General features: G+C 44.7%; 2 protein-coding genes across 16 annotated transcripts in view; one reads left to right on the top strand and one right to left on the bottom strand.

Moving 5' to 3' along the window:
- The first annotated feature begins 908 nt into the window (after positions 1 to 908).
- The window catches only part of LOC143315782 (peripheral plasma membrane protein CASK-like), a 38,671-nt gene continuing 18,393 nt past the window's right edge, over positions 909 to 21,186 (top strand). For 5 of the 15 annotated variants that reach the window (XM_076723195.1, XM_076723192.1, XM_076723190.1 and 2 more), the window contains exons 1-5: positions 910 to 1,803; positions 11,706 to 11,818; positions 15,705 to 15,810; positions 16,958 to 17,035; positions 17,164 to 17,236. In XM_076723195.1, the coding sequence (XP_076579310.1) occupies positions 1,739 to 1,803; positions 11,706 to 11,818; positions 15,705 to 15,810; positions 16,958 to 17,035; positions 17,164 to 17,236 (435 nt within the window). In that variant the 5' untranslated portion in view covers positions 910 to 1,738. Of the gene's footprint in view, positions 1,804 to 11,705; positions 11,819 to 15,704; positions 15,811 to 16,957; positions 17,036 to 17,163; positions 17,237 to 21,186 lie in introns of all 15 variants that reach the window. The other 10 variants (XM_076723202.1, XM_076723199.1, XM_076723197.1 and 7 more) reach the window with 4 other exon arrangements.
- On the bottom strand, positions 16,446 to 20,561 carry gpr34a (G protein-coupled receptor 34a). The gene is made up of 2 exons (XM_076723206.1): positions 20,170 to 20,561; positions 16,446 to 19,747 (listed from the first exon to the last, which is right to left on the bottom strand). Exon 2 carries the CDS (start codon positions 19,718 to 19,720, stop codon positions 18,440 to 18,442), a length of 1,281 nt encoding a protein of 426 aa, XP_076579321.1. The 5' UTR covers positions 19,721 to 19,747; positions 20,170 to 20,561; the 3' UTR covers positions 16,446 to 18,439.

Here is a 21,186-nt window from a genome sequence, read left to right as displayed (position 1 = left end):
TTTAGCCACTGGTCTATTAGAAAGTGATGTTATTCCTTTCTGTACTCTCTCAGTTAGAGCTACACCTTGATTTCTTTCAGTTTTTCTCATATTGTCTGATATTGGACTTCATCAGAGGACGTTCAAAATGGGGCAGTAAGAGGTATATGTTTCCTTTCGTCACCTCCAGGGGGCATCACGCAGCACATCCCAGGACTTCCCACACCTGAGACGATTCCACCTGCGTCTCTCCACCTGCCACCTGCACCAGAGGCTCTCCTGCACCTGCACAAAGATCACGTGACAGTACATCGACTTAATGCTGACATTATTACTCAGTAACACGGCACTCCAGTGCCTTTGGCCAAAAATGGTACCCATTTCATATGAGAACAGGCTTGAGATTAGGTAGATGATTAAACAAATCCCAGTGGGCAGAGGTGAAGATGATGCCATGATCACCTGTGTGACTACGCTGCTGTCAGTGTCAAATTTATAAAGACACTAAACTGTCCCTCATTTTGCTGAGGAACCTCCCTAAGGACCCATGGGAGTTTAGGAATCACTGGAAATCACAGTCGTCTCCTTTTATGTTGCATGTGAGAAAATACACCAGTTTAATCGTACAGCTGGCAGACATATGTTCTTACTGTCAGAGGAGACAATCTATAGGGGGATAAATAGCGTGTGAAAAGGATGGAGATAAGAAGGGGGAAAGGCTGACGTAAGGTGATGGGGTTTTGATGGTCGACGCCTGCGCGGGACACACTGGATGCAACCGTTGGAAGAGATTAGGAAACTGCGCCTATAATCGGACCCCCACCGCACGCCATCTTGGCTCGAGCGGCTCGCGAACACACATCCGGGCCCGTTCTCCCGGACCATTTCGGCTCTGACCGCACCAGTTTCCTGCACGACAGAGGGAGGAGCCTGGCATTTCTGGAAGTCGGAGGAACAGCCAGTCAAAGCCAGCCAGCATCTAAGCCAGCGTAGGAACTAGAGCAACGGTGGACGAAGGGTCGACAGTGTTGGAATACGATTTCAGATAAAAAAAAAAAAAAACCCAAGTACAGACGGTGTATGCAACAGACGAGTCGTCGACATGCACGGGAAGGTCTTTCGTTTGGGCTCGGGAAGCTGAAGCGTATTGCAGCCCGGTCACATTACGTTTTCGGTGGGATAAGCCATCTGTGATACACTGGGTGTGCACAGCGCAATAACGGCGCGAGCCAACCGGTTATTCCTTCGACAGCTAGCTCGTATTAACCCAGCTAGCCAACCATTTTCCAGAGCCCAGTTAGCTTGCGGCGAAGGGAGCATCTTGGTCTGTGCGGGAAGTGTCTGCCGTGGTTGCCGCCGAGGGAGAGCTAACAGTACCCGACAGTGAGATTCAAACCCGAGGCATGCGAAGAGAGGTGTTTTTCTGCAAACGAGCGAGGAAATCTCCACGCCCTGGGGTCTGCTCTGTGGTAACTGTTTAGCTAGCTCGCTGGCTAGCCAGCCTACCGGGAGACTAGCTCGAGCGAAGGTGGGGCCGCGGAGTGACAGCCTTGGGCGCCAGCTAATGTGGCTAGCCGGATAACTTGGACTCTCGAGTGGCCACTGGTTTTCCTGTCACTGACACTGGGAGGGTTTCAGTTACCAGGCGTGTGCAGTCTGGCAAAATTGTAACCACACACAGCAAGAAATACGTTATCATTGATTCATCCAAAGCCCGTGTGGGTGGGATATCTTGAGGAGATCATCCTCGTTTACCTGTATGACCATGGCGGACGACGACGTGCTGTTCGAGGATGTCTACGAGCTGTGTGAGGTGATTGGCAAGTAAGTATCATTTACAGCTCATCGCATTTGCTAGTATTTGACTCTTTTGGGTGTTTTGCAGTATCCCTTCCCTTTGCCACACAGTTGAGCAGCAAGGGCCGTGTCTAACTTGGCTGTTCTTGTGTGTAGGTCTGCAGGTTTTTCAAGGGGAAAGTTCCCTGGGTGGGTGGGTGGGTGGGTGGGTGAGGTGAGGACGCTCCTCAAAGTGCAGTGCTATTTAACTTTACTTGGAATTTAATATGAAGCACATCAGTTCCTAATTTAAGAGCCGCAGACTGTGCATGACCTCCATGCAGGACAGTGAATTTACATGGCTGAGTAGGAACGTGTAGTGGACATTAACTTCTTTGATTACAGGCTGAGTAGAACAGATCCGGATGTCCTTGTGCCTTGTTTAAATATACTGTACAGTTGGAGAAGGCAAAGATTTGACCATACGTCTGCACTAATGCCATGTTTTGGAGTCTGTGAAGAAACGATGGCTCATTTGTAGCTGACAGGCTGGTTTTTAACACAGAACATGTGGAAGAATCATCTAACTGCACATCTCCAATGTCTGCAGACTGGATTTTCCTTGTCCCCTGTTTGGCAGTCGCCATACCTGCATGCACTGACAGGTAGACCGGGAGACTGGTTAAACATTCATCGAAGTTGTCAGAGGAAGCGTAGCCATTTTTTTAATTACAGCAACAAGGTGGTTATGTCTTCACGTAAAGCATGAGGTGCAAAGGTTCAAGGTGCTGTTCAAACTGAAAGTTGCTCTCGCATGCATGTCACTTCTGTGTGGTCAGAGATGGCTTTTTTACTCTGTATGGAAGCGAGGCAGGAAGGCTGACAGGCCCATCACAGTCCTGGGCTACCAGTAACTCCCCTCCCCCCCTGCAAGCTTCACTCACTGGAGGTCTGAGGGTCCATTAAGTTTGTTCTAAGAGAAAGAGGCACACTCTCCAGACCCTCAGGCCCTGTCCTTTATCCTGAGACTTCCTGTTGCCTTAGTTACTAATTGATGGTCGGTCCAGGACCACTACCTAGGAATCCCATTAACCAATACAAGTAGCCGCTGTGGTATGGAAACAGTGCAAACCATCAGTAAGTTTGTATGGTTTAATTTGACAATACAAATCAACCAGGGCAGTAAATACAGGGAGGTGGAAAGATTGTTTTGAATCCACAGTAACAGTCGGCGATATGGCCCTGAAATACTATCACAGGGTCTCAGGGTATTTCTGTGATAATGGTATTCTTAGTGATATGAGGGAAAATATTCTCTTACTATTATTATTAATGAGTGTTATAGTTTTGTATGTCAGCATAAGCATACAGTTTGCCCTCAATAGTCGTTGAGCAGCCCTCGCCTGAATTTTGGCTCCCCTCGTGCTGAGCCGAGTGCTTCTGCTTCAGGTGGTCAAATAAGTTGATTGTGTTGCCCGCTTCTGTTGTTCATTGTCTTGCACTTCTTACATAACGCTGTGGTTTGTTGTACATGTTTTGTAACCAAACCACTTCCACACTTGTGTATGTGCTCCCCTTTCTTTGTTACTACAGTGTGGCCAGTAACAGCGGTACTTTCGCTTTCAGTCATGCTTGTTGTTGCTGTCCTTAACGCTACGACCTGATTACGTCAATAAGTCAGAATATTGGCTTTGTCAGGAAAATGAACTCTTTAAAAAAAGGAAATATACAGATCTTTTCATGACAAAATAATGTGGCACACCCCTAATCCTCAGGCCCTTATGACAGACAGATGAAAAAGTGCATTTCCTTATTTTAATTTACTTTGCTTGACCCCAGGCCTGGGTAAAACAACATCTATCTAAATATCTGTCTGTCAGATGAGGACGAGTTTGCCGTGAAAGCTGTGCAAATGATGGCGGCTTCCATACAGTCATAATGTCTTTCCTGCAAATATCAACCTACATGGTGGTACCTGCACAGCCGACACGGAACATCCAGGCTTCCCTTATAGCTAGAACGTAGAAACCACTACCAGTTTGAATCCCGTACTGCAGCCATAAGCAGCCACTGAGATAGACAGTATTTGCAAATACGTTGTGAGTGTGCTGAGCAGTTGTGCACAGGTCAGTAGAGGAGTAACGCATGAGTGAACAATAGTCCGGAGCACATCTTAAGCTTCAGTAAAGAAGTGGGATGGCACACTTATGTCACAGAAAAGACCAGAAAATCCCTCTTATCCTGTCAGTTCTTTTGTGAAACTGGAGTTGATGGATCAAGTGCGTTGAGTCCCGGTGTCTTGGGATGTGTTGGAGGAAGAAGGGGAGGATCATTTTTCCTCAGCCCCGAGGTGGGAGGGGAAGGGAAGCAGAGGCAGATCAATGGAGACAAGTGGAGTTGGGAATGGGATGGCCCTGAGGCTAAGGATATAAATAATGCCAGCAGACATTGACTGCAGCACTCTGCCATCTCCCACTTTGTTTTTAACCTCATGTTTTACTGTCAGCACTACTGTAGGTAGTGGACAACATGGCAGACAGCTGAAACCTGAGGAGGTGAATTAATTAAAATCTGAAATGGAAAGGCATTATAGCCACAGGAAACCATCATAAGAACCTTATTCCATGTTATCTTTTTCTGGTTGGAGGATATTCCTGCTCCTAAGTTTTAGCCTAAGTATATTTTGTAACAGAAGCAAGGCCATTTTGGCACATGAGAGGGATAGCCAGATTTATCTCCACATAAAATGGATTGAAGGCAGGATGATAATTTGCCTGTTCATTTGGTTAAATGGATTGGCAATACTGTGTCCATGAAGACCTCCTCTAGGCTTTCATTACTTTGCTTTTTCATCTTCTTCCAGCTTAAATTAAAATCCGGGTTTTGGCTTTTTTTTGGACTGACTTTTTCTGACTAAATCAGCGACTTATCTGTTTGTCCACAGATGTCCAACCACCATGAAGAAGTTGTCGTTGAATTTTGGCACTGAGATGAATGTTTCACCAATAATGTCCGATCAGGGCACATGAAATAGAAAATACTCGAATTGAGAGTGGGTGAAATGAACTAATCCCAATAAGTTTAATGTAATTAGTTTGTTCTTTACCTCCTGCCACAATGTAAGAGCTGTCACAGTGATTCATTTCTTGCATTACTGAATGAGCTCGGTGCTTTTGTGTACTTGCATGTCTCTTGCTGACCTTCCACCTCAGCTCCTTTCAAACTTGTACATAAACCCTATTATCCAGTCCGTCCCTCCTTCAGACTTCCTTTGTTGCCCAGAGAAGTCGTCTATTATTGTCCCTGATCGGCTTGTGTCGGAGAGGAGCAGCCTGGCTGGGTGGGATTGAGAGCATTGGGGACGCTGTCGCTGTCCAGTAATCATCTCCTCTAAACTGGGAGTGTAAAGAGAACCATGGTTAGGATGATTTCTACTCAAAGACGGAGCATACTTTATTTCTTTGTATGAAGTTATGGACATTGAATTGACATTTTCCCTTTGACCTTATTTTCCTTCATCGTCATGGTGACTTTTTAAAAGATGTATCTGGTCTGACATTGTGTTTTAAGGCACTGTGTGACTGCACACAGAGGCACCAAGATCAGTTCACCGTCCACCGGGATCCTCCCCTTTCAGTGCTGCCTTCCTCTTATTATTTTTGTCGGAAAGATGTGATTTCGCGTTGCTGGCGTCACTGAGAGCTTAGCAAGGTTTCAGAGCTGAGAGGCAAAGAACAAAAAGTCCAAAGTATTTGACTTTTAGCAAATCAGACCCCTTATTCGTCTGGGCTTATAGTTGCATGGCAACAGCAAGAGCTGCATATGTCTACGTAGCATTGAGGCACGTGGACCGTCTGATCTCACAGCTCATGCATGTAAATGTTCATTCATCTCCCCTGTGGTTATACTAGCCTTTTTTCAATAGAGGAAGATCAGACAGGTCAGGTGTCAATTCGACTTCAGACTGGATTAACTGCGGTGAAAGATGACCCGAGCTGTTGAGCAGGCGTAGGCAGTGCAGGCCCTGCTCATCATGGGCTCATTTTTTTGTCGTTTACATCGTAAATATGTGATGATGATGTGATGTGAACATAACGCAGTAACCACAGGCCTGCTTTTGAGATTTCAGCTCTAGTTGAAGTGTTGGCAAAGCGTTGAAGCAATTTAATGCATTTCTGTCTGTAATGATTCTGTTTGAATGGGACTTAGGTTGTGGAGAAGCACTATTGGAGTCACAGTGCTCTTTATTTCAGCCCTGGGGTGCTCATTACAGCCAAGAATATTGGGATGTGCAACTCACTGTAAACCAATGAAGTGATCAGTCCTCTGGCTTATTCTGGGTCGGATAATTAAATAGCTCGTACATTTAGGTCTGCAATGCATTTAAATCTCAAATTTTCATTGATTGGTTTATAGTTTTTAGTGGTTTAATGAAAGTATCTCCCCAAACAGATGCAATCTTTAGCATACCCATCTTACACAAAGTGCTTTGCTGCAGGAAGGCCAATTCCTTTTTTTTTTTTAATCAACATTAACTGTGCTGTATCTATTTTTCTGATTTAACCAGCATAATAGAGAAGGCACAGATATTGAGGAACATGTTTAATATTACCATTTCAGCTTGATACAGCCTTCATCATGTTCACTGATTTTTTTTTGTAGGTGTCAGCGTCTTCTTGTCCCAGTATAAAGTGGAAAAGTCAGAATTTATTGGAAAAAGATATAATTATTTCAGATAGGCACTAAATCTTTTTATGGAAGGAAATATTCTGCCACAAACCATACTTTTTGTCATTTAGCCTTTAAAAAAAACATAGTTTTCACTGCTCTCCTGCTTGCCGAATACAAAGGGAGGCACGCACCTGTATAAATGGCGGTCCAGCATAAACAAGCCTCAGGGTGCGATTATTATTTCATCATTATTTTATGCCTTTATTGGATTAGCCTGCCGCCTCCATGTATTTATGTTGACCAAACTGAAGAGTCATAGTCATTAAAGAAAGTTGATTTAATGAAAAAAAGACCCATAATCCAATGAATCACTTTATTCAAAATGAGGATTTTGCTTGAGGATGTTTCATTTTTTAGGGTGATAACGTCATAAAATGTGACTACAGACATTTGAAGCTCCGTTCGAGAACGTCATTACGAGCTTCAAATGTAAAAAAATGACATTCAGCACAGCCTGTGTGAGAAGTCAGAATGTAGCATGATATGGGCATCTTAATTTCATTCAACTCATGTGGATGATTGTGCTCTGAGTTACCTGTTAATTAGGTGCACCTGTATGCAGTTTAAGGCAATAGCAGGCATCATCATGTGCAGGTTTTGTTGTGTCTGAGTTGTCTCAAATCATCTCTGCAGTGATTTGGCCAAAGCTGGTGTTTATGCTTTTTTGGACTGCATTTGAAGACGTCTTTCCAGTTTTCTGTGTCCTCATTTATGTAAATGGATTTGGAGAGACTGTCGTTCAGATGGGAAACTAAAGGTTCAAGCCCCCAGCTTGGCAAGCATCCACTCAGCTGAGGAGTCCTGAAGCAAGACACCGATCCCCTGCTGGGATCAATAAAGTATCACATTATTGAATGTGTCATCTTCCCATCTGTTTCGTAGAGGAAGATGTCAAGAGAGAGCAGTGTTTGTGTCATTTAAAAGTAATGCTGTTAGCTTGTTGTCAGGTTGTCTTTGGCTTGAGCAGTAAAATGTGTTGACAGTGATACCTGTGCCAGGTGCTGGTGCCGTGTAGACCTGCATACCGTATGTAGTGTAGTAATCTTAATTGTTGTCTTTGACGGAAGCATCTCTTTCCTTTTTCGTCTCTCTTTTGAAATTTCCTCTGCGAGCGTAGAAGATGCTCGTTCGAGCTGCCCACACACAGCAGATCAATAGTTGTGAATGGTTGGTGTAAAGTTGAAGCTCTCTTTCAGACAAACCTGGATCCCTTTCTGGCTTATGTAGAGGCAAGGATTTTCTTCCAAAGCCTTAGAACCTCCGGAGGGTATCTCTGCTCTAAATTTCAGCTCGCAACCCGGAATACTAATTTCCGTGCTAATATTCAAAGGGTTGTTTCTCTAATTTGCATAAGGAAGCACTCTAGTTTATTGTTGCTTGGAGATTCACAGACTACCGTTAAACAGCGCTGAACTTTGTTGGACTTGTTAAATGAGCAGCTTTGCACTTGAGCTCGGCTTGGGCAGCAGGGCAAACAGCACTTACCCTCGAAGCCTTCTGTTGGAATCAGTTTTTATTTTCTTCCCTTTCAAAGCCTCAGCATGCCTCAGTGCAAATGTATGAATAGGCAGTTGTGAGCTCTATAAGTGTCTATATCTATCTGTAAGTATCACCTCTAACTCAGCCATTTTTAAAGGTCTATAAAATCATATCACCTTTCTCATACATTCATTTATTTGCGTTAATTGCTTGCCACATATTTATGATTGATTGTGATTTTTGGAGCTGTGCACCCTGCTCTCTCTCTCTCTCTCAGACACATGGCAGGGTTTACACTTAACTTAGGTGGGTTCCCCTGTTGTATTAACAGCGCCAAAATATATTTGTCGACCCATTTTAGCTTTTTTTTTCCGTCCAAAACAACGACGTCATCTGCAGTTGATTAGCAAGCCGAACCCCTGAACAGCACAGAGTCATAGAAATGATGTTTCTATGAGGGGGGCTGTACAGCTGTACAAGCCGCCCCCACCGCCCAGCACCCCTGACGCGCACACATACAGAGAGACTAACAAGGGACAGACTAACCAAGTGAATTATGCTAGCTGCTTGCCACAGCTAAAGAGCAAAATGCTGCTTTAAGCAAAGATGGTTTCTCTCAGGAGAGCAGTACTGGTGATGTTGACTCTGCAGCTACAGATGTGTCCCTGTTTGGGGGAGAGAAAACCTGAGAGGAGATTTGGCTCACAGCCAGCATGGATGTTCAAAATGCACCTAACATCCAGTCTTTGATTGCCATAGAGCAGCGGGTTGAAACGAGCCAAGGAGCAGTCGGTAAAGATTGCCACTTTGGGCTAATGTTTGATGACTGCCGCTGTCGGATGTGAGCCATGTGTGGGCGTTTTGTATGAGCCCACTCAGCACAGCTGCGGTGATGTCAGTACGGAATGCGGCCTCTCCACTTCCTCTCCCTCTCTCCCCCTCTCCCCCTCTTTCTCTCTCTCTTGCTCTCTTACATTGCCTCTATAATAGCTACTGTACACGGCTGAATGGTCATTTAGTTTTTTTTTTTTTTTTATTCCAGATGATGAGATGAATTGCATCTAATTTATTAAATTAAATAGCGGCCCCAACCCCCCTTCACTTGCAATACACAACTGTTGTAGAAACAACCCCCGTTTGGGAATTGATTCTCCATGCAGCTCCCTTGAATTGACGGCCTTGAATTACAAATGGGGTTGATGCATAAAATCTGGCAGGTTCACCCAACCCCACCTCATTGCTTAATGGCGGTAATGAGTTTTATTGACACACATTAGATCAGTGCCAAGATGGTCTTACCCTTACTGCATCATTTGTATCCCTGTGGTTGCAGCCTCTGACTTCACTCCCCCAAAACCCTCACCAGTCAAACGCAGATCTGAAGCTCTTGTCAGGCTGGAATGGGGTTCGGTCGAGTACTCAAGAGGCACCCCACGCCTCTGAGGCTCTCTTTTTAATAGGAAACACAGCTGCTGCAGCACATCATTTCAGGAGGGCAAAGGTCAGCGGGGTTGTCAGATCATCAGCAGGATCCCTGCCGACTCTGAAGGCAAGAGCGTTACATTTTACGCCTCTCTCGGCACTGAGCACGCACACGCCGCCCGTGTTTGTTTGTATGGGTTAATCATTACAGCAGATGTGAGAGCAAATCAGCTGCAGCTCCCTCTCACAACACGCACAGACGCTTAAACTGGAATGCTTTTACTGTTAGTTTGACACTGACATTATCGGGCAAGTTTATTTGCTCGTTCAGTTAAACCAGCGTCTGTTAATCCACCACTTTGCTTGAGCAAAATGGGTGTTATTGTGTGTGTGTCTGTGTGCGTTTTGTCTGGTCGTATGTGTGTGCGTCTCCACTAGCATTGGTTCCGCCTCTGTGGATTGTAGACTTGGGAGATGTTGAGACAGCTGTAACACGGCAGGGGTGTGTGTGTGTGTGTGTGTGTGTGTGTGTGTGTGTGTGTGTGTGTGTGTGTGTGTGTGTGTTTGTGTGTGTGTGTGTGTGTAACTCTCAGTGGGCTAGGAGGAGACAGAATATGTGCAAATGTCTCAGCTTGCAGTGCCTGTTCGCGCCACTTTGTTACTGATTTAATCTGTGCTTTGGCATAATGAGAAAGAATTACCATAAACATCTGTGAAAACTAATGAAATACAAGGTATTATAGTTTCTGCATTGACTTGACCTTTGTGTTCATGTGGGGAGTGTCGCTTAGTGCAGTTGCAAACACTCATAGGAGGTGTGTCGGAAGGGCCATAGTGGTACACAACAAGTGAGCGTGTTCTTTCCAAAGTCGTCTTATAATGATTAATCGAATGATTATTTGATCTGTAAATCAATGAACAGAAAATGAGTCAAAGACTCGATCTGATTTGTAGTGTATGCATGTATGTCAGTACTTTTACATTTGATAGAGTATTCATTTTTTGCAGTGTTCTAGGCTTTGGGTGGACTCTGATGCACTGGACAACACTCTTTCCTTTGAGTTGAGATATTATTCCTGGTGGTCTGACAGGTAACACTTCACAGCCCACCATAAAACAGCAGCTGTTACAACCTGACTTGTGATAGCAAACTAGAAAAGTAATTTTCTCAATCTGTACGGTTACATATGTACACACAGTACTGACGGGCTGCGTATAAATCCTCTGTTTCAAAAGCATTTCCAGGCAGATTTCTAAAAGAAAGATCAGACACTGTAATTACAACAAATAGACTTTTTGGGTGGTGGCGCATCTATTTGAGTGACATATCCTAAAAAAATGTATGTATGGGAAACACTTCAGACAGTAGTTTGTGCTGGAGAGAAATGTAAGTCCCGTAAGGCATACTTCATCTTAACTCTCATGAGAACAAGTAAAATAGTTAAAAAGAGCAGAGATTCAACTTAAACATCAATAATGAAGTCATGTATCATGTTGTAATTTTATCTAATAGTGTATTTATTCATCTTGACCCAGAGTGTTTTCAGAAAATACCTCAAAAAAAAGGCCTCACATCTGTCAAGATATTGAACTATGTAGGTTTAGTTTTCTCGGAACAGTTCACATTGTGCATGGTGTTGAAAGAAAGGTGTGTTCATTTCTGGGAATTGCAAAGAATCTGTCTCACTGTGTGACAGACTGTGCTGACAAACAGTGCAACAGTCTAAGAAAATCTCTAAAAAAAAAAAAGTCTCCCAAGTGCCACACAAACCTTGAGTGAAGTTAAAGTCTGGGTTATGTCATGACTGGACCGCTTTGTTCGCCTTTTCATACAAAATCTTGAGAATGACTTGCATCCTATTGGCCACAGGACAGGAAAACATGGCTTACAGCTTCCGTACGTTCGCCTCGTTGCAGTTATATTAGGAAACAGAACCTTCCAATGTCTGCCACCTCATCTGCCCAGAAATAAACCTTTTAGGGTAGGCCACCCTTGCTCAGGTCTCTATAATAAAGCTTTTATTTTAGCTTTTACAGCTGTGCAGTACACCACTACTCTATAATTCCCACTGGCATGAGCGCAGAGGCTACGATGCATATTCTAAAAAATGGTTCTGCGTCTGCCCATTGCACTGGGCTGGTGTGTGTGTGGTTGTGTGTGTCTACATGTATTTCTGGTAAGTGCCAGCTGAACCCGGGGCTTTTCCTCTGCTTGAATCCGGAAAACAAAAACCCTGTTTCCGATTAGCGTGTGCATTTGTTGTCGGTGTCTATGTTTTTTGTATGTGTCTGTAACAGTTTGTGTGTTTGTGTTGCAGGGGTCCCTTCAGCGTGGTGAGGCGCTGCATCAACAGGGACACAGGCCAGCAGTTTGCCGTAAAGATCGTCGATGTGGCCAGCTTCACCTCCAGCCCTGGCCTCAGCACAGAAGGTGAGAAATACAGCAGACCTGGTTCAGACCGTGACTGCAGTGGAATCTCAGTGTTTGTTTTCATGCACTTGTAGCACCAGATGGGTGGGGTTAATGAAATCAGGACAAGAGAGGATAGTTGTCAGGGATGCTGTCAATCACAGAGAATGACTCCTTTAAACAGAGTGACTTCCACCTTTAAAAAGCTGAATTAACTTGTGAGTCATTGTCTGTGCTCCAATGCAAACCCGCCCACCTTGTTCTCCTTGTGGGTTAAAACAAATGTTGGGAATAATCTGCAAATACTGTTTGGCATAGATATCAAACAGCCAGGCACACACACAGAGTGTATAATGGCATTCTCGCACACAAATAAATGAGCCATAATGTCACACATGCTGCACCCAGATGAATAATATGTTGGGACGGCATTTCCGTGCGTGTCTGTGTGTGCGCATGTGCATCTTGGATAGGTTACGGCAGTGAGTATGCGTGAAAGCTTGAAGCATGCCATGTCTCACCATGTGTTTTTGTGCTTCGTCATGCTGAGGTCTGTGTGTGTGTGTGTGTGTGTGTGTGTGTGTGTGTCTGAGAGAGCGAGAGATAGAGGCAGCGACAAAGTGTGTGTGTGCACGTTGGTGCTAATGTTGGCGTTCACCATGTGCCATCTGTGATGCCCCAGTCAGAGATTAGCCTGATAGCCAATAACAGCAAGACAAGGAAATGACCCAAGGGAGGAGAAACACAGACGCAGAGATTTACACCAGTGTTTCCCCAAACAAAGGCAATGTCCCACTTAATTTGAGATGTGAGAACGTTGTTATTATTATCCGAAGACTAAATTTATTCTCCTGAATCGTGGAATAAATGTTTTTCTTACCTTTGGCCTACAGAATAGTTTGGAATAAAGCTGTTGGTCTCCAGAGTCTCTTCTAGCTTGCTTCACCCCTGCAGTCAGTTGCAGCAAGCATGGCAGCATACAGCTCGGCCACAGTATACGTGATGATCAGAATGCCCCGGGGTGTCTCCATTCTCCAAATCCGTGATTCGATTTGGCTTTTGATATGAAGGTCACAATTCGATTATCAATCTAAACCATTTATTTTCGGCACTGACAGCTGTGCCGTTGTGAGACTGTCTCGAAGGTTTAAAGGACTATTAGTAATGAGCATTGTTGTGACTTTCATTTACAGTTCATTGTCTCTAACTGCTAACTGAGTCAATGAAAGATGTTCCCCACAGCAGCAAGCTTTATGACAATACTTCATTTTCATAACAGCTTTTCAGCTGGCACTAACTGAAATGGCACTAACATTAAGTATCCTAAATATTGAGGATTCACAGGCATCGAAATGGCACCGGAAAGAGTGAAACACAGTGAAAGTTCCACCGAAGGCGAGAGGAAAGTACATTTAGTCGACACCCTCATTTCTGACATTTTAAAAAGTCACAAGAGAAGAAAGAAGCAAGGGGGCACTCAAAGTGTCAAGATAGAGAACTGGAGTGCAGCCAGATTTGGAAAGTGGTTTCCTGAGACCACATACCTTATTAAGAAAGACTCTGCGTCAGCATAAATGTGAGTGAAAAGGAAAAGGAGAAAGAACTGCTACAAGCTGCGTAACAAACATACACAGCTACATCTGTGTGCGAGCATGAGAGGGAGCTGGACGAGCAAATGACTAACAGTGTCATTAAGAGCGTCTGCATTTGTAGAATTAAATAAAGATGAATATAGAGAGCGAACATGTGAGCACCCTCAATCAACACTGAAGCTTTATGGGTATTGGATTTTGGAGAAGAATGCAATCGTGCAGTTTGCAGTATTAAACGTGTATTGTAAGTTTAGGTAATGAACATATTGCAAATGTAATGCATCAGTACCCCTTACAAACTAACCCCAACGCATGACCAAGCATTTTTGAGCTACGAGGAGCGCGTCAGATGCAAACAGAAAGGCATTTCCTCAAAACTGGGTGAAATTATTTCACATTGCATCACAAAACCTTGCATGTAAGAGCTGGTTTGGAAAAGGCCCAGTGAATGGCATTGCTTTCATTCAGACCGTTCCAGGCCTCTCTGGCTCCCTCCCTCTGGCTGAGCGGTTTCCTTGTTTCCGTGCGGACACTGGGCGGCATTGTTAAGTTAAAGAATAGATACTCGATGAGACAGGCTGAGGACGAGTGTAAAGAGGAGAGGAGAGAAATAATGAAAGCAAAGGAACAGTCGAACGGGGGCTCTGTAGTGGGGACACAGCATCATTTCTCTCTGTTGCATAATGATACTGGTCTGTCACGACACAATGAGCACACACACACACATACACAAAGATCAGTAGACTCACAGATGGGGAGTGGAGTGTGTAAATGAGGTTTTTATGGAGCGAGGAGCTCAACAACAGCACATTATGTCTGTCAGCCTTCCTCCGCAGGCCGCGACTGTATCTTACAGCTTGTCTCGACAGTCGTCGGTCATTCCGCTCAATATTGCGCATTTCCTTTTCTTTAAAGAGAGAGGACGGGAGCGTTTTCCCATCAGTGTCGTTTTCTTTAATGAGGCAGCCAAAAGACGAGGAAGGCCAGTGTGTCACGTCCTAATTGTATGCGCAGTGTGGATCTGGACGTGGCGATAATGAGGGGGGATGATGTTGATGAGCGCGAGCCAGATGTGCATTTGTATGTGCAATTAAAATAGTCCTCACATGTTAAAGCAGCATGTGAAAAGTCATCTTGTGTGCTCAGTATCTATAGAGAATAGAATCCCTTGTGTCTGCAAATGAGATGCTCTGTAGCTCCCTCTGGTGGCGACGTGGAGGTGCGGCAGGTCTGTTGAGGTGTGAAAGGATGAGGGTGGCGTGCCAGGCACGTCCTCTTTGCTTTTCATCTCCTTAACTCGTCACAGGGCAACGCAGAATGATTTAGCAAAGCACCAGCCAACCACAAATCAGCATCTCAGCAGAGCCGCTGTCTTTCTTTCTCACCCATAGGTCATCTGATGGTTTCTAAATTATGGATGATTTTTACGTAATGCATCCTCATCATGGTACTTTCCATGTAAAAACACAGATAATAATAAAAATCAAGCTAAAATGTCGATTTTACCACTGACATTATGGGTGCATTTGTTCAGCAGTTGTTATGTCTCTAACACTATTTTGTACCACAACGTTATCTTCATGAAATGTCTTTGAGCTTTAGAAATTTGTATTACTGCAGAACTTCCCGCCTTTTCAGTTCACATCTCTGCATATTATGTTTGGGGGAAATGGCAGAGAGCCACATCTCTTCCTCAGTGCTGACATTTAATAGCATATATGTTTCAAATCAAGTCAGTGGGTTGAAAATGGCAAATGTTCCTACAAGGAGAATTCAGAGGTAATCACCGGAAGTACCGACGCCTCTAATTTCATAAAGTCCTCGAATGACTCAGTAGAGGACGATCACGGTGAAATGTGCTTATTTGCATGCACGAGCACTGAGAAATTAAAGGGATAAATCACCTCGTTACAGTGTACACTGGATAAATCCTGACTTACAATGTGCACGTTTCTTCAACCAGCCAGCTCCTGATAAAAAGCATGTCTGAGTTCAACCGTTTCTAATGAGCGATGTTTTGTGAATGGATTAGTATGTTGACTGCATTAAATGTAGTTCAGGTCCGTGTCTGTTTTCAAAATCGAGGATTAAGGTCACCGTAATGATAGCACGACCACACATCGACACAACAGATATTGTGAACGCTAACAGTAAACAAAACTTCTTGACAGTAGCTGTGAAAAGGTGTGAATTGACCTGAATTATAATGGAAGATTGAGATAAAGCCTGTAGCAGAAGTATCATCATGCTGGAATGCTAATTGTTGCGTGAGAACAGTATCTCAGCATCCCCTCTGACTAATTTCTACCTTCCAGATCTGAAGCGAGAGGCCAGTATCTGCCACATGCTGAAGCACCCTCACATCGTGGAGCTGCTGGAGACCTACAGCTCCGATGGCATGCTCTACATGGTCTTTGAATTGTAAGTCTGTGCTGCACGCTCTGCCCACTGCAATGCATTTCACACCATTTCAGGATCTGATTTTTTTTTTTTTTTTGGTCCTTTACTTGGTCTTACCAGGGCAGGAAACACCTGCCTTATCCACCACCACAGCTGCTGATCAAACCCACATCCACACATTTTGTTTCAAGAGTAAGAAACGATATATAGACGGCATGTGGTTACTTGCTGAAGTAGCTGGAAAGCGGACAAATCTAACAGCCACAGACTAAATTTACCAACAGTTGGCAGATGGTTGCTGCTGGTAATTTCACACTTTATCGCCAACACCATCAGCCTCCTCATTTTAGCGGTTAAGGACTTATCAGGTAGGAGCATTGACGGAAAGAAAATAAATGTGACGAGTGAGGGTGTGAGGCTCGCTGTCATTTTGGTTTACAGCGGTGTACATCTTAAGATCTATGACAATGATGAAATGTTAACGGTGTATGAGCATATGTTTAGTTGGAGAGGAATAAAAGAAGAAACTATTATATATTTCCAAAAAGATACAAAATAGTGGGATACTTAAAGTCCTTTATTTATATATAGCGGTGTATTTTTTTGTTGACAGTAATTTATTTTGAATGGAAATGATTGATTGAGTGATTTGCATGTGCTGAAATAAGAGAGCTTTATATGACAGCAAGCGACAAAATCACACTGAATCTTACAAATGTTGTTAGATTGCAGCTCCGCTTAATGGCACAGTCATGATAAGAATAACACGATGTGATCTAAATCATCAGCGTTCAATCTGAAATCCACAGGGGACACAGGAGAACCAGCTCTCTGCTTCTCCCCGCTGCCTTGATTGTAAATATAATTTCTTAATGAACTCGCTCTTTTAATTTGCTCCCTCTGTGTGGATTTTATGTCGTAAATCTGTGTCCCGTCTCCTTCTGAAAGCTTCTCTTTGGGATTGTTCTGGCTGAAAAGTGAAATAATGAAAATGCAGTGCCTCTGTGTTTCTGCCAGTGACAGCAGGTCATAAAACTGCTCCCTGACAGACGCAGATTTCTGCACTCTGTTTTAAACAATATTTTGAGAGTGGCCAGCTCATCTGCTCTTTCGTAAACTGCTATCTATAACCCCGATCTCTTCTTCCTGTTTCTCTCACTCTTGTTAGTATGGACGGAGCGGACCTGTGTTTTGAAATCGTGAAGAGAGCCGACGCCGGGTTTGTGTACAGCGAAGCGGTGGCCAGGTAGGAACGCACAGACTGGGAACTGTGGGAAGAACATTTAAAATATAGACAAAGCTTGAAATACAGAACAATCAGCAAATGCTCTAAATGATTTCCCCCTTGTCCGTTTCTCTTTTCTGTCCATGCAGCCACTACATGAGGCAGATTTTGGAGGCCCTTCGGTACTGCCACGACAACAATGTGATTCATCGTGACGTAAAGGTGAGATCTTTCCCGCGTGTCCCAGACTGAGCTGCTGAAGCGGGCAGATGCGTCATTTATCTGACACCAGTTAACTGAGATGTTTAACCTTTTCATAACAAGCACAATAGAGATGCTTTCCACCATCTTTGACGCACGTTTCTTCAACTCTGAGAAGATCGTTATCTGTTGTCTGTGGGGAGATAAAGGTCGGAGGCATTACAGTGTTTACCAGAAAACCCTCCCATTGACATCCGCTCTTTGTATTAGCTTCTAGATGGTGTGCGGCATTTAGAACAAATGCCTTCAGCACGTGCGCACCCTCTGCTTTGCAAGCCAGTGAAACACACCGGGTTGTATCGCATATTAACTGGTAGGCCAGCCCTTTAAGAGTTCTTATAGTCAGATTAGCGTCAACCAGCGATTGTAGCAGGATTAGCCCTGTAACGCAGGCGAGAAAAACCACCAGACCAGATGGAGCAGCCCCAAACCAGGCCGTTGATCCACACACCAGCCATTTGACCAAACACTCCCCAGAGGGATCAACACAGCCTTGTTTTCAGTGTTGAACTAATAGCCGTGTGTGCTGGTGGGTCAAGCCTGGGTAGTCGCGCTTTGCTGCTGGTGCTTGTTTGAACTTGCAGACGGTTGGCTCTTAACACAATCTAGACTATTCAGAAAGAGTTGAGTGGGTTTCTTTAGGTCTGTATTTTTGTCTGTGTGTCTATATTCTTCCAAATAGACAAGATCATATCAGTACCCCATTTTTTTCTTGTTTTTTCAAGAAAAGAAGGTAAAACGTCTTTGTTAGAGCAAAATTATTCAGCAGCACACTCAACCCATGATCGGCAATGTACACTTTCACTTCTTTCAGAAACGTTGTAGCACTCTCTCTGAGGGGGAAATTAACATGACGTGTATTCTTAGAAAAGCTGCAATCACAGTCATCACCGTATCTCCTCAGGCTTTACTGTCTTGTCAGTCACTCACTCAGGCATAAAACTAGAATTGAAACAATGATCTCCGCTAAACATAGATTATCAGAAGCACATACAGTGAGTATGGTTCAGTAGCTAAAAATACATATTTGTACAACATAAATTTTACACGTTTTACAAGTTAAAAAATTTTTTTTTTCAAACCTAAGAAAGAAGTAGTCTAGAAATGCTTTGCTCAGTTTTACAGAGAACTGGCCACCAGTCTTCAGGTTTACATTATTTGTGATCACTGTTGGCCAGTAGGTGGGAGCACAGTCAATCCTGACCGGTGGAGGGTGGAGTTGATGGCACAGATACTTGTTCTGGGGGTGACCGAGGGGGTGTTCGTTAAAGCCATCGGCACAGACGGTCGTCTGAACTCTGTGGTGGAGCTGTTAGATGTCCCATCAGCGAGGAAGAGAAGCCGGTTGCCGAGTCTGCGCCCGAGCGATCGGATGGCGGTTTTGCGTACCGAGCCAGATAAGAGGAAATACATGACTGGATCCAAACAGCTATTGAAAGCCGAAAATAACAGCATCACCTCATTAGTACGGTCCACCAGTCGCAAGTAGTCGCAAGATACAGTTCCGCTGAGCTGGGAGAGGATGTAGAAGGGGCGGAAGGCGTGGTAGGGCCCGAAGCAGACGGTGAACAGGAAGAGGACAAAGAAGGACTTCTTGGCAGTCCGTTCGTATCTCTGTGCGTTGGGAAGGTCTGGCTTGTCCCGCGACACCCTCAGCAACTGCGAAGCGATCTTTGCGTAGGAGACCACCAGCATGAAGAAGACGAGCCAGAACAGCGCCACCAGTACGGCGTTGAAGTAGGCTTTCCCTTTGGCTTTGCTGCTACGCTGCTTGTACTGGAAGCACTTGCCACCGTCCTCTTTGTCCTCTGCTGTGGCAATCATGGGCACCAGCGCCACCAGCGACAGACCCCACAGAGCCCCGCACGCCACCCAACTCCATGGGCAACCGCGCCCGCACAGGGTCAAGCTCACACCTCTCCGCACTTTTCCTTTCCCCTTTAGCCTCAAGTATCTGTCCAAGCTGATGAGCCCCAGCAATGTGATACTGATGTACATGTTCATGTAAAACAGATTGCCCACCATCTTGCAGGCCACAGATCCCAGCACCCACTTGTTTCCATTAGCATGGTAGAAAATCCTGAAGGGCAGACATGCCAGGAGGACCAGGTCAGCCACAGCGCAGTTGATGAGGAAGACCCGCACAGAGTTGCGGCTGGAATGCAGGAAAACGAAGACCCACAGGGCAAAGAGGTTCCCCACGAGTCCAAAGATGAAGAACAGGGAGTACAGGACCACCAGCGGCAGACGGAGGGCCGTGTCATCAAATGAACACATGCTTTGGTTGGAGGTGGAGTTGGAGTAAGGAGAGGAGAGAGGTGTAAAATAGGAGGAGGATGACATTGAAACGGGGAGGGGTGATGTGGAGATGGGAAGAGAGGAGTTGGACGATGCAGAGGCAGAAAGAGTGAAGGGGAAGGAAGAGGCGGTGGAGAAGGTGGTCATAGCCTCTGAAGGTTGTTCACCATTCAGCTGTGGGAAAGATAGGGGAAAAAAGTTCAATCAGTACATTGTTTCACACAGAACAAATATTCAAAACAAAGACATTTGAACCTGCTAGAATGTCAGCGTAGTCACTGTGAAAGTGCATTTACATATTGTCTGAGAAATGCATAGACAGGTGAGTAATATGTGGGTTGTAGCTTTAAAGGTCACACCTGTAATACAGAGTGTGAAATGAAAATGACTGTAAATCAAATTTCCCTCTGAACAACAGGTGTGTTTGTAGAGCTCACTGATTTAGTTTTGTTTCCGGTGGGAGCTGGAGTCTCATGCCTGTTTAACACATCAATTGCAGTCCCATCGTATTACAGTGGAGCCAGGAAGCGCGAGTGCAGCGCACGCTCATATGTGACCGCTACACACAGATGTTTGGATGAAAGCCGAACACTCACCACCAGTTTTCCTTGTGTAAGAGATCGGGCACAGCTGTAGTTTAAACGTGTGGGTATGTGCAGAGAGGCGTGAGAGCGCTGCAGTCGGCTGTGTTGTTTTCCTCCATCAAACTGCAGAGTTACATGTGTGATACCATATTATCCGGCTCCAGTCCTTTCACACTTGTTCCTTTGCTGTCTTCACCTTTGTCTTGAGCCTCTGAATGAGTCATAAATCCCGTGGACTGCTTTTCTCACATCCTTTTGAGAGCACCTGCTTCTGCTGTCCTCCACAGCTCTCCTTCAGTCTCTTTCCGTCTTTGTCCTTTCTCGCTTTATCTTTCGTCCCCTCTCAATTCTCTGCCGCTCACGGACACAACCGTGTCATCTGCTGGTCTTCTCGCCTCTGCCTCTCGTTTTCACCCTCCCTCCCTCCCTCTCACTGCATCTCTGCAATCTCGCACCGACTCAGTCCACATCCTCCACACCCCTTCGGTCCCCCGATATGAGAAGTACAAAAATGTGAAGACAGGAAGTGAGCCCTCCACCGCTGCTCACACTGTCACCCTGTGGCTGAGCTTTATCTGTCACACAGCTCCACTCAGCATTGCCCTGCACTGTCCTGTTCAGAATAAAATTACTTTAATTTCCAAGAATACTGCATTTAAACAATCAATTCCTGGAAGGGAGGTGGGGTGTTTTAATATTGCAACAGCAGATCAGTGACATTGATCCCCCGCGGAGAGCATGTGATATATTCAGAATTGATCGCAGTCCGAGAAGCTTGTTTTTCAGCCCACCCAGTGGTCCTTCTCTAATTGAAGTCTTTTCCCAAGAGACGCTTTGTATTTTAAACTGCATGTCTGAGTATTTGCATACAAAACACTGTCTCCTTTTCTGTAGTGCAGTGAGCTCAGTTTGAGCTGTGTGCTGGAGCTTTTTGCTACCCCGATAGATCCCAGTCCATTTACACCAGTGAAGATGTGTCCTTCTTATTTTGGCGAGTCGTTGTAGTGTTTGCAACCGTGTGTTGAAATG

This window comes from Chaetodon auriga, chromosome 23 (genome assembly GCF_051107435.1).
Source record: "Chaetodon auriga isolate fChaAug3 chromosome 23, fChaAug3.hap1, whole genome shotgun sequence".
In the NCBI taxonomy this organism is placed as follows: domain Eukaryota; kingdom Metazoa; phylum Chordata; class Actinopteri; order Chaetodontiformes; family Chaetodontidae; genus Chaetodon; species Chaetodon auriga.
Note: the sequence above shows the minus strand (reverse complement) of the source record. Positions and strands in the feature narration are given on the sequence as shown.